Source organism: Garra rufa, chromosome 18 (genome assembly GCF_049309525.1).
Source record: "Garra rufa chromosome 18, GarRuf1.0, whole genome shotgun sequence".
NCBI lineage: Eukaryota > Metazoa > Chordata > Actinopteri > Cypriniformes > Cyprinidae > Garra > Garra rufa.
In genome coordinates this window covers 21,043,829-21,056,590 of record NC_133378.1, presented here as the reverse complement: position 1 = coordinate 21,056,590, position 12,762 = coordinate 21,043,829, and the positions used below count along the sequence as shown (strand labels likewise).

General features: G+C 34.8%; 1 protein-coding gene across 1 annotated transcript in view; it reads left to right on the top strand.

The window, feature by feature from the left end:
- The window catches only part of megf6a (multiple EGF-like-domains 6a), a 53,420-nt gene that overhangs the window by 28,921 nt on the left and 11,737 nt on the right, over positions 1 to 12,762 (top strand). The window contains exons 13-21 of the mRNA XM_073823020.1: positions 342 to 476; positions 559 to 693; positions 4,852 to 4,977; positions 6,816 to 6,947; positions 7,142 to 7,270; positions 10,285 to 10,416; positions 10,489 to 10,617; positions 10,714 to 10,842; positions 11,144 to 11,272. Of these exons, the coding sequence (XP_073679121.1) occupies positions 342 to 476; positions 559 to 693; positions 4,852 to 4,977; positions 6,816 to 6,947; positions 7,142 to 7,270; positions 10,285 to 10,416; positions 10,489 to 10,617; positions 10,714 to 10,842; positions 11,144 to 11,272 (1,176 nt within the window). The remainder of the gene's footprint in view (positions 1 to 341; positions 477 to 558; positions 694 to 4,851; positions 4,978 to 6,815; positions 6,948 to 7,141; positions 7,271 to 10,284; positions 10,417 to 10,488; positions 10,618 to 10,713; positions 10,843 to 11,143; positions 11,273 to 12,762) is intronic.

Here is a 12,762-nt window from a genome sequence, read left to right as displayed (position 1 = left end):
ACACTTTTCTCCACAAATGTAATAAAGTTTGTGTAAAACCTAATGCTCACATTCTTCAGCATGATTCATTGTTAGTTCATGTTAACAAATGGAAACGTATTGTATGGTTTACCCCTAAAACTTAATTTCAGGGTTTAAATTAGATTCTCAGATTTTCAATGTGATTTAAACCTGAACTTAATATCTAATTCACTGATACATTGATTTAGAGAATTGTTGTTCCAGAGCTAACAAAGATGTTGATCCAGGAACATGTCATATTTTGGTTAATAATGTTATCTTTTTAACATCCGATGGTTCTTCTGGTTGTAACAGAATGTCCCACACAATGTCTTTTCCAGCTTGCCCCAAGTGGTCGTATGGATCTGGCTGCTCATCGGAGTGTCAATGCGTGCAGCAGAATACACTTGAGTGCCATCGACGTCATGGAACGTGTTTGTGCAAACCTGGCTATCAGGGCAAAACCTGCAATCTGGGTCAGTTCAGGGAGTACCATTCACTTGACTGACAGCTTGTGTATGACAAGTTTGTTTTATCTGTTGTTCTTTGTGTTTTTAGAGTGTGATAGTGGATACTACGGTCCAGGATGTAAATCAAAATGCCACTGTCCAGCAGGAGTGTCTTGCCATCACATGACCGGCCAATGTCAGCGTCAGTGCCCAGCTGGTCTGTATGGGGATCACTGCGACCAAGGTGAGTTAAAGTAATGCATTATCTGAAATTTACTGACATTCGCAAAACAGTGCTAGAAGAGCTTTCATAAAAGTAAATTTATGACCATCTCTGAGAGTCATTGTGTAAGTTTCGCTGACTAGCGTTTGACAGTATGAATAACATAAGCGGGCCAGTCCAAACACTGCTGCCAAATGCTGGAAAACATGATGGAAATACCTTTATCTCCTGGCTTGCTGGTAAAGTGTGTTCCCTTTACACAGATATGATCCTGTATTTCACTCAACTAAAGATCAGGAATAAATATTGCAGCCCAACATGTTGCAAAACAGATTTTAAAGGGGAAATGTCTTGAATAACAGGAATTTTTGGAGACTTTGTAAAGATTGCAGTTCAGTTCTGACATGGTCAGCAGAGGGAAATTTTACTTAATCCACATAATTAAATGCTAAAACTAAGTTTAGTCATGTATTGCTAGAATATTGATTTCGTATTGTTTTTAGGCCAACACGGAAAATGTCATCACCCTGGTTCCCTCGACAGAAATCCTACTAAATTTTTCCATTGGCTTTTGGATAATTGTGGAAAATAAGCTCTGTGGCCAACAAAGGATTATGATTCTTACACGTTTTGTTCATCATGATAATCTTCACAAACGAACACAATTTTTATGAACTTTGAAGTTAGCTCCAGAAGTGAAAAGCTAAATGTAGGCTATAAACAAGCTATACCACAGTCGCATGACTTCACTATGCTTTGGACAACTCTTTCAGCTTTTATTTAAAATATATTTTCTCTGAAAGTTTGAGTTAGAATAGTTTGCATGAGTGTGGCTGTAAAAGCGCTCTAGTGAGTAGATGAGTTTTCCTGTTTCCTGGCTTGATAAAGTTTAATGTCGCAATCTATGTAGTCCTATTTAACGACATGTTAAATAGGCAAGGCAAGGCAAGTTTATTTATATAGCACATTTCATACACAATGGTAATTCAAAGTGCTGTACATAAGAGGAGTTAAAATCACAATAGCATAAAAATCATAGTCATAAAGATTTAAAATAATAATCACACAAACAGAAGAACATTTTAAATGATTTTAAAATTGATTTAAAAATTAATTAAAAAAGTAGAAATGGTTATCACACTAACAACAATAAAAACAGAGAATTTAAGAACATTTAAGATGATTTGAAAAATTGATTTTAAAATTAATTTGCACAGTAAAATGATTATACATAAAATAATGCAGTCTGTTCGGACGTAGCACAGTGCTCATTCAATAAATGCACAACTAAACAGGTGAGTTTTCAGTCTGCATTTAAATGTGGCTAATGTATTAGCACATCTGATCTCTTCTGGAAGCTGATTCCAACTGCGGGCAGCATAATAGCCAAAAGCGGATTCCCCTTGTTTTGTGTGAACTCTTGATATTACTAACTGACTCGATCCTAGTGATCGGAGTTGTCTGTTAGGTTTGTATACAGTGAGCATATTTGCAATGTATGTAGGTCCTAGGCCATTGAGTGCTTTATAAACAAGTAAAAGTACTTTAAAATCTATCCTAAACATAACTGGAAGCCAGTGTAAGGACCTGAGGACTGGTGTAATATGCTCTGATTTTTTGGTTCTAGTCAGAATCCTGGCAGGCTTTTAGGAAAAGCTTTAAAGAAATAAAAAGGGGATATTACTAGTGTATTTTGTTTTGTAGAATAAAATGTGACAGTGTCTTGAGTTTGTCTTAAAGGGATAGTTCACCCAAAAATGAAAATTCTGCGATTAATTACTCACGATTAATATGTCACTACAAACCTGTAAAAAAAATTCAGACATTTTTGATAAAATGTAAAAGTTTTCTGACCCTGGATAGAAACACTAGAAACACTACTACCTCTTTCAAGGCCCAGAAACATAGTACGGATATCTATAAAATAGTCCATGTGTTGTGATACTGTTGTGAATGGCGACAGGGAATGACACTGAAGAAAAAAATTGTTGAATAGTCATTATTTTTGTTTTCTTTTCGCACAAAAATTATTCTTGTAGTTTCATAAAATTACGGTTGAACCACTGACTATTTTATTGATGTCCTTTTTTACATTTCTGGGCCTTGAACGTGGCAATGCTGCCTTCAGGTGCTATCAGAAATGTCCTATTTTCCACTTATAAAGTAGTGATTATGAGCATTCAAGTGCTTTGTTGTCGGAAAAAATAAAATGTAGCATCCCATTCGTTGACAACCATATAAACATTCACTGTGCTTGATAGTCAGCTTGCTGATGATTTCATAATTTCGGTCAAATACATGCTTATTTCAATGTTTATAAAACATACATGTGCTTCACAAAATTGTTCATATATATCCATAAATATGCACGATTTTAGCGACAAGTTAATGTAGTTGTTGTGGGAAAAAAATTAAGAAAAGCACTGACAGCAGCAATCGTTGTGTCCTCCATCATCATCACCATCTTTTTTTTACAGTCTGTGGTTTAAAGTTTACAGAGTTTCCAGTCTAACTCGGAAACTCGGGTATCAATCCTATCTCAGAGTTTCCCAGCAGTAAATACAACTTGAGAGGCCGTTCATGTCCAATTTCCGATTAGTAAACTTATATTTACGATAATTCCGATAGCACTTGAAGGCAGCATAATTACATTGCTGTCTATGCAGGTCAGAAAGCTCTCGGATTTCATCAAAAATATCTTGTGTTCTGAAGATGAACAAAAGTCTTACAGGTTTGGAATGACATAACAGTGAGGAATTAATGACAGAATTTACATTTTTAGGTGAAGTATCCCTTTAAACACAGACCAAAAAAATACATTCACTTGAGGACAATGGAAACGGAAATGCTAAAAATGCTCATTTCCATATTTAGGCCTACAAAAGTACATCATGCCTGCAGCACTCAATAGCAAAATTAATTTCCCCCTGTTTGTTGTTGATGTCAAAGACTGTAAATGCAGTAAGAAAGTGTTATTTTGGTATTTTAGTGGAAATTTATTCACTGAACTGCAAGAATGTGTCAGTTTACTATACATATAAACAGTAGTAAAACCAGCCTGTTTAATTTAAAGGGTCGGAGAAAATGACAACGGAAAACTAAACTGAGACTGTTTTTGATGAAGGAAACCTTATACAATTTAATTGTGCTGTAACTTAAATAAATAACATGCTAGTGTCGAATAAGGAACGTTTAAGGTAAGAAAGAGTTCAGAACCATGTTGGAAGGTGGCCATGTTGGAACCTGCACGCTTTTATTTATTAATGATATCCGGGCCAGATGACAGTCAGTTGCTTTTTTTATGAGTATAAAATAAAATTGTCCTGCTGCCATGATGTTCCGAACCCCAGCAAGCAGCTTTCATGCCTGAGTCCAGTCCACTTGGCAGGGGGTACGGAAATATCCAGAATATTTCGACAGAAACACTGAGCTGGCAGTCAAACCTCACAACCTGGAAGTCATTAAACGATCAGAGTGCTACGTCTGCCATCAATTAGGAACAACAGGCTGTGAAGGGAGTCGATTTGGCTTGTCTCTGTGTTTCACTCGTTGCCTCTGTGGTTGCTTGACCTGTTCATTCATTTCTCTGGATACTCAGTTGACCGTCTGGCTAATTTAAAATCTGGGTGCAAAAGCAAAAGATAGTGTTTTCATACTTTTTAATGCCATATAGCTTATGACAATGTGTTGCTCTTTTAACTGCACCACAACTTGGAAAAAAAAATACTGATACGATGACCACAGCTACTGAAAGAGCTTACAGGTGGTGATGGATATAACCGTAGGCTTAAACCAAATACCGTACCATACTGTTTTCCCCTACAAGGATTCCAAACACCCTGGATATTGAGTGAAATCTACGCTGAGAAACTCCATCAGTGGCTGTGGCGTCATGACAGGCGTCAGCATGTTTACATGCTGCCAGGATGGCATCTAGAGTTTCTTGTCTCTGCTGTTTGTAAGCTCTTTTAGTAGCTGTGGTTTACTAAAAGCCTGAAAGCTGCACAATGTGGCATTGTATCAGTATTTTATTCTCTGAGTTGTGCTGAGGTAAAAATAGCAACAGGTAGCGGCAATAGCTCACAGAGTGCAACCGTTCCTGTTCACATACAAACAAACAGTATTAGGTTTATCTTACACTGTTCACTCTGTGAAAAACGTGTGTACTATCTTTTACAGAGTGCCCTGTGGGACAGTTTGGACTTGGATGTTCACAATCTTGTGATTGTAATGGAGCTCCATGCAACCCATTGACCGGAAAGTGCCACTGTCCCGCTGGGCGGACAGGAGAACACTGTGAGAAAGGTAAGACAAACAGCAGTGGACATCAAGAAGTATTGCAAACAAAAAAACAAATACAGAGAGTCATTTAATACTATATGCTTTAGAGCGAGTTTGCAAGTGAACCATCATATTCCAAATTGATCATGGTGTTTCATCTGAACCATATTAAACACACTGACCTTTCTCTCCTTGCTTTGCACATTTAAAAGAGAGGAAAATTGTTTTGCCATTAATGACTTTTCATTCTGTTCTGTTTTGGAGTGGACAGGGTAGTTTAGAGAGGAGAAATTGCTGCGATTTTGGAGGTCTATTATTAGCCACATTTTGCTGAGCCAAAAATCACAGACACAACCGTGGTAATATATCCCTCCTCATGGGCCAATCCATTAGAGGAGTTCTCTCTCAGATACTAAAAGTCATAATGAGCTGCAGTGCAGAAACAGAGGATCGAAGCCATGCCACAGAGCTAGAGCAAGCCAGAGACTATTAGCTGTTAATGAACAGTCAGTGGTTTCCAACTGAGAGTGTGTGTGTTTAAATGTGAGGTGTGCTGGGATGCAGTCAGGACTCCCATGTTGACAAGTATGAGGAAGATACATTTATACAGTCTTCAAATTCTGAAACCTTTACCCCTTATCTTGATTATTTGGTTATATCAGTTTATGTACTCCCTGGTAATCAAAGCCCTGATCTTTGCATAAACAGGCTCATGCCATGTTATTTTTTTTTTTTTTTCCGAATAAAACATACTTAAAGTATATGGGAAAAAAGTAATTATAAGATAAAAAGTCAAAATCATAACATGCTATTTAATAATTATAAGGTAAAAACACAAAATTATGACTTGATATGTCAATTATGAGGTAAAAATATGAAACTGACATAAAAGTAATAAATGAGTCAAATTCTAAGATGATTATGTCTAATTATGAGATAAAGTCAAAATTATTAAATTAAAGGATTTGTTCACTTCCAGAATAAAACGTTTCTGATCATTTCCAAGATGTTCATGTCTTTCTTTCTTCAGTCGAAAAGAAATTAAGGTTTTTGAGAAAAACATTCCAGGATTTTTCTCCATATAGTGGATTTCAATGGGATCAACTGGTTGAAGGTCCAAATTGCAGTTTCAGTGCAGCTTTAAAGGGCTCTACACGATCCCAGTTGAAAAAAAGGGTCTAGCGAAAAGATAATTTATTACACAAATGCTCATCTTGCACTAGCATTACGCAGTCATGTTGGAAAAGTCATGTGTAATGAAGGTAAAAGTACAGTGTTTACAAAGCGAATGTGCAAAGAAAGTCAAAAAAAGGTAAAACAACGATGTTGGACAATTTTGAAGTTGGAGGAGAAAATGACACAGCGTTATAAAGTTATACGTGAAAACACGAATGCGCATCACAGAGCTAGTGCAAGACAAGCATTTGTGGTAAAAACTATACAAATGTTTACTTAAATGCTTATTTTTCACAAGATAAGACCCTTATTCTTCAGCTTTGACCATGTAGAGCCCTTTGAAACTGCAATCTGGGCCTTTATTTTAAGTCCTCTGTATAGAAAAAAATCCTGGATTTTTTCCTCAAAAACCTTTCTTTTTGACTGAAGAAAGAAAGACATGAACATCTTGGATGACATTGGGTATAAATTATTAGGAAATATTTATTCTGGAAGTGAACTTATTCTTTAAAAAGTCAAAATTATGAGAGTCATAATTATGACCTAAAAAGTCAATTATGGCCAAAAACATTGAACTTTTTATGTCATAATGCCTTTTTATCTCATAACTTTGATTTAGTATGTCATAATTTTTAGACTAGTCCTTTATGAATGAACTTATTCTGTAACTTTTTTTCAATCTTCAGAGTGTGAAGAGGGCCGTTGGGGGCTGGGATGTGCAGAGCTATGCCCTTCCTGTGATAATGGTGGATTGTGTGATCGGCAAAACGGCACCTGTATTTGTCCACCGGGATACATGGGAAATCTCTGTCAGAATGGTAAAATCTTAATATTTAGATTACATAATCTTAATTCATCATCAGACTTCTGCCATGAGTTTGTGGTTTTGTCACACTTTGTAAGAGAAAACTTCTGTTGCATATTTATTGTTTCTAATGTCAGTTTTCCTCCTCTTTTAACTTATCTGTTGATTAAACTGACATGGTGGTTAATCTTATTTTATTTCTATCAGTCTGCCCAATTGGGCACTTTGGCCTCAGCTGTCAGCTGCGCTGCTCTTGTGAAAACAGTGGGCTTTGCCACCATGAGACAGGTCTCTGTGTTTGTAAAGACGGTTGGACAGGGCCCAACTGCGCAAAAGGTAGGGGCACAATTAAAAAGTTACACTTCATTCAGATTTAGAATCTAGAAAGCATACTAGATATGAGACAGCCATTCAGTGAACCTGAAATTGAGACTGTATGGATGTCAGGCAGACATCTAGCACTATTACACGTCGCTTTAGGCTCAGCTTTTACAAGATTAGTTTTTCCTCAGCCATGCAACATAAGACTGAGCTGTCCTACAGGACCGGCTGACCTTTGCTGGTCACATTGTGGCAACTACCCAGTCCTGGCTCTTCATGCCCCATAAAATAACGAAATCCAGACCTTTATGCATTGCCACCACACACTTTTGTACTTTTGTGTATATTTGTAATACAGCACCTTAAATTCACCCAAAATAAAGCGTAATGCCTTTGCCCTGTTCTCTGTGTTGGCATACTTATTTAAAAGCTCATTACCTAAAATTCAGCCTGTACTTTAATAGGCGTTACATCGCATTCAGTCAAACATTCACATACTTATTTTAATGTAGACTCTTCACTGCCCTCATCAATGCAAAATAAATTTTTATTTTTTATTCATCTTAATTAGTCTCCAGTAAATAAATACACATTTTATAAATGGCAAAAAAGAGTAAAAAAATTTAAAAATTATAAAATAATAATTTAATAATTTAATTTAATAATAATAATAATAATTAAATTATTACTATATACTATATTATATTACTATATAATAATAATAATAATTATTATTATTATTATTATAAATATAATTATTAATATTAAAAATACTTTTAATAATTATTATATAAATATATTTCTTATTACAGTGGCAACCACCACCACCAATAACAACACAAATAATAATAATAATAATAATATAAAATTATAAAAATATATAATTATAAAATAATTAATATGTAATAATAATAATAAATAATATGTAATAATGTAATAATTTAATTTAATAATAATAATAATAATAATAATAAAATTACTATAGAAATATATTTCTTATTTCAGTGGCAAATTGTTTTTGGCTTGTGTTTTGTATTTTTACTTAATAATGATGATGCTAATAATAATAATAATAATAATAATAATAATAATAATTATTATTATTATTATTATTATTATTGTTATTGTTATTGTTATTGTTGTTAAAAATATTTAATTATATACATGCATTTCTTATTCCAGTGCCAAAACACTGTTTGTAATTTAACCCTCTGGGGTCGACAAACGTGATATATAATAAATAATAAATAATAATAATAACAATAGTAATAATAATAATGATAATAAATAATACTAATGATTACTATTGTTATATTATTATTGTTGTTGTTGTTAAAATAATTTAATATTTATTATAAATATTTTGTTATTATTAGTATTATTGTTGTTAAAATAATTGAATAATTATTATATAAATATATGTCTTATTCCAATGGCAAAACAAAACACTGTTTTGTATTTTACTAAATAATAATAATAATAATAAAAATAATAAAAAATTCATGATCTTGGTTTTGCTTACATATATAGGCTACACCTATCAATTTTAAGATTAAATCAAATTCTTAAAAGATGGATTTGTTATTTTTAATTAAACAGCATAACAACAATAAAATAAAACTAGCTTATCAAAAACTAATAAGACGAGGCATGGACTCCATCACATGCTGTGTTATATGCCGACTAATAAAAGAAAATAATAAAAGAAAGCCTTCAAAGCGTAATTTGAGGTAAACGGCAAAGATAACAGGGTTTTCAAAATGAAAACAAACAAAAAAAGTAAAACTAAACTGTCTTTCGGTGACTGTGCTTGCGTCTGTTTTTTTCTATATTATATATATTTTTATTCCAGTGCCAAAACACCACCACCACCACGAAACAAAATTAAATAAAATAAAGATGATAATAATTATATTTATATTCATTTTACATTTATTTGAAATATCTCAAATCTTTATCATTAAATAAGGTTGTAATTAAAGCAAGTCTTGTAAACAAGGTCTAATTACATAAATACATAATCAGTATATATGTCATTTTGTTAAATACACTTTTTTTTTCCAAAATGTATTTTTAAAACACACACACACACACACACACACACACACACACACACACACACACACACACACACACACACATGTTGGGTTTACATGTTTTATGGGGACATTCCATAGGCGTAATGGTTTTCATACTGTACAAACCGTACTTTCTATCGCCCTACACCTAAACCTAGCCCTCACAGGAGATTGTGAATACTTTTACTTCATCAAAAAAACTCATTGTGCATGATTTATAAGCCTGTTTCCTTATGGGGACCTGAGAAATGTCCCCACAAGGTCAAAATCTACTGGTATTCCTATCCTTGTGGGGACATTTGGTCCCCACAACGTGATGAATACCAGGCTGGACACACACACACACACACACACACACACACACACACACACACACACACACACACACACACACACACACACACACACACACACACACACACACACACACACACACACACATATTCTAAATAATATATTATTTAAATATCTTGTATGACTTACTTTTGAATTTATATTTGTAATATATTAGCATATGTCTTACTTCATTGACATATAGTTTTTTAGCCTATGTTTTACATTTTTAGTAAAAAATTAATTTTGTTTTGTATATTTTTATTCTAAAACTCGTAATCATTTAATGAAGTTGTAATTATTTGTTAATTCTAGTCTCTTTTTGAAATTAAAAATGGAAAAAAGGTGAAAAGTCAGTTTATGACTTTGCCAGTTTTATTTCTTCACCCCTGTCTCACCATACACTGCAGCCAAACCATTGCAGTCAACTGCATCAGGTTTCTGCACATAAATGTCCTTGCCCTCAGTGGATCCTCATCCTACATCTGCCAGGAAAATAAACCAGTTGACTGCTTTAATAAATCTGATCCTTTTACTTCTCTCATAATGTGATCATCTCATAGTGGCAGAGTGGGAATTAATTATTTGATTTAATGGGGCATGTATATTCTGTGGCAGCTTGTGAAGCAGGACGCTGGGGGCCGAACTGTGCCAAGCAGTGTGAGTGCAGGAGCAGCGTGGGCAGCTGTGACCCTATGACTGGCCAGTGCCACTGTGAAGCAGGCTACACAGGACCACGCTGTGATCAAAGTATGAGCAACCATTGGTATTTCCAGGGAACACAAATCAAGCTTTTTCTGATGTTTTCATTACGTTTTCTAGAGTGTTCAGAGGGTTTCTTTGGCCAGGGCTGCCGCCACAGATGCCAGTGTGAGAATGAAGCAGCATGCGAGCATGTGAGCGGTGCCTGTACTTGTTTACCAGGCTGGACTGGAACATACTGTGAAAAACGTAGGAGAGTAAAAGGAGTAAAGTTGGTTATGTAGTATAATATCACTAACACTAGTACAATGAATCTATTTAAGTATACATATGTATCTTTCACAGCCTGTCCTGAGGGTTTTCACGGTCTCGAGTGCCAGCAGAAATGCCAGTGCTTGAATGGTGGCCGTTGTCACCCCGTGACTGGAGACTGCCAGTGTCCATCTGGTTGGGTCGGGCCCCTTTGCAACACCAGTGAGTCATTTTACTGCGGTCAACATCCTGTAACAATAAATGGTAACAAGAAGCCTGTTCAAAGCATTCCCTCTGTCTTTCGTGTAAGGTAAAAGTAAAGCAATGAAACAGATGCTCTGAGTTTGTGTCCGTGGATCGGCACACTTTGGAGTAACCAATGCCGGCACGGCCTCATCCTGATGTGTGTCTGCAGGCTACGCTTCATCTTTGGAGTAGAAACCTAGTGGCATTGTATTTCAGAATGTGTTGTGGTTCCTTGTGCATAGAGTTTCATATTTGTCTGTCTATATCTGTCTTGTAGCATGTGAAGCTGGCACCTATGGCCCTGACTGCAGTCAAACCTGTAACTGCCACAATAATGCCACCTGTGACCCTGCTGATGGAAAATGTGAGTGTGGAGCAGGATGGACAGGGAGCAGCTGTGAACAAGGTAGAGGTTTTCACTGTCCTCACGCAATCCTGAGAAATGTTTGTACTTTCTTTAATCTAAAACATGCAGAAATCTTTTCCCAGATAAATTACATTTATCCGGGAATATCTGTTTAACATGTTACTTTTGTAGAAATAATTATATTTATATAAAACATGTTACTTCCGTAATTGCTTTCTTTCTTTTAAATTGAGCACAAAAGAATTACACAGATTCCAGAGGGGTCTAAAGCTGAATTGTTTAAAACTTAAAAGAATAGTTTACCCAAAAATGAAAATTCTGTCATTAATTACTTACCCTCATGTCATTCCAAAACTGTAAGACCTTCGTTCATCGTTGGAACACAAATCAAGATATTTTTGAAGAAATCAAAGAGCTTTCTGGCCCTGCATAGATAGCACAGCAACTGATATGTTCAAGGCCCAGAAAGAAAAAGAATCAGTGGTTCAGCTGTAATGTTATGAAGCTATAAGAATAAATTTTGTGTGCAAAGAAAACAAAAATAACTTTATTCAACAATTTCTTCTCTCCTGCTGATGCAGGAGCCAGCGTTCTGATGTAGAACCCGGATGCGCTGTGCCTTGTTTACAAGCAGGGAAAGACAATCCGTACATAAAACAGTTATCGTTAACATGTCTGAAGATTTTGACAGAGAGGATGACTTGCAATTTTTTGCACAGCCTTATTAATATGAACCAGACAGACGATGAACTGAGAGAGATGTACGTTCTATGTCAGAATGCCAGCTCCTGCATCAGTAGCATTACATGCATACGTTGTGAAAAGGGTCTTGACATGGAAGAGAAGAAATTGTTGAATAAAGTCATTATTTTTGTTTTCTTTGTGCCCAAAATATTCTCATAGCTTCATAACATTAAGGTTGAACCACTGATGTCACATGGACTATTTTAATAATGTCCTTACTACCTTTCTGGGCCTTGAACGTTTCAGTTGTGTCTATGCAGGGTCAGAAAGCTCTCAGATTCCATCAAAAATATCTTAATTTGTGTTCTGAAGATGAACGAAGGTCTTACGGGTTTAGAACGACATGAGGGTGAGTAATTATTGACAGAATTTTCATTTTTGGGTGAACTTCAAATGGTGTAAGACATTGAAAATTACTTATTTGTACTGAAGTTACAATAAATTGATATCCCTAGAAAATAAAATAAAAACTGCATGTTTATTATTGTTGTTATTACTATTATTATTATTAAATAATAATATATTAAAATATAGATCTATATATGAAATTACTTGCATTCCATTATGTAATTTTTTTTTTATTATACAAAACAAACATTTTGTTTAAGTATACAGAGAACATAACCTATACAATTGTATACTGCGTACATATATATACACCTACATACCTATACATACATACATACACATACTCCCACATTATAAACATACCAATACATGTAAAGGTACATCTACCTCCAAACCTCTTACACATACACATTTTACATGTCCACACCAATCCCGTA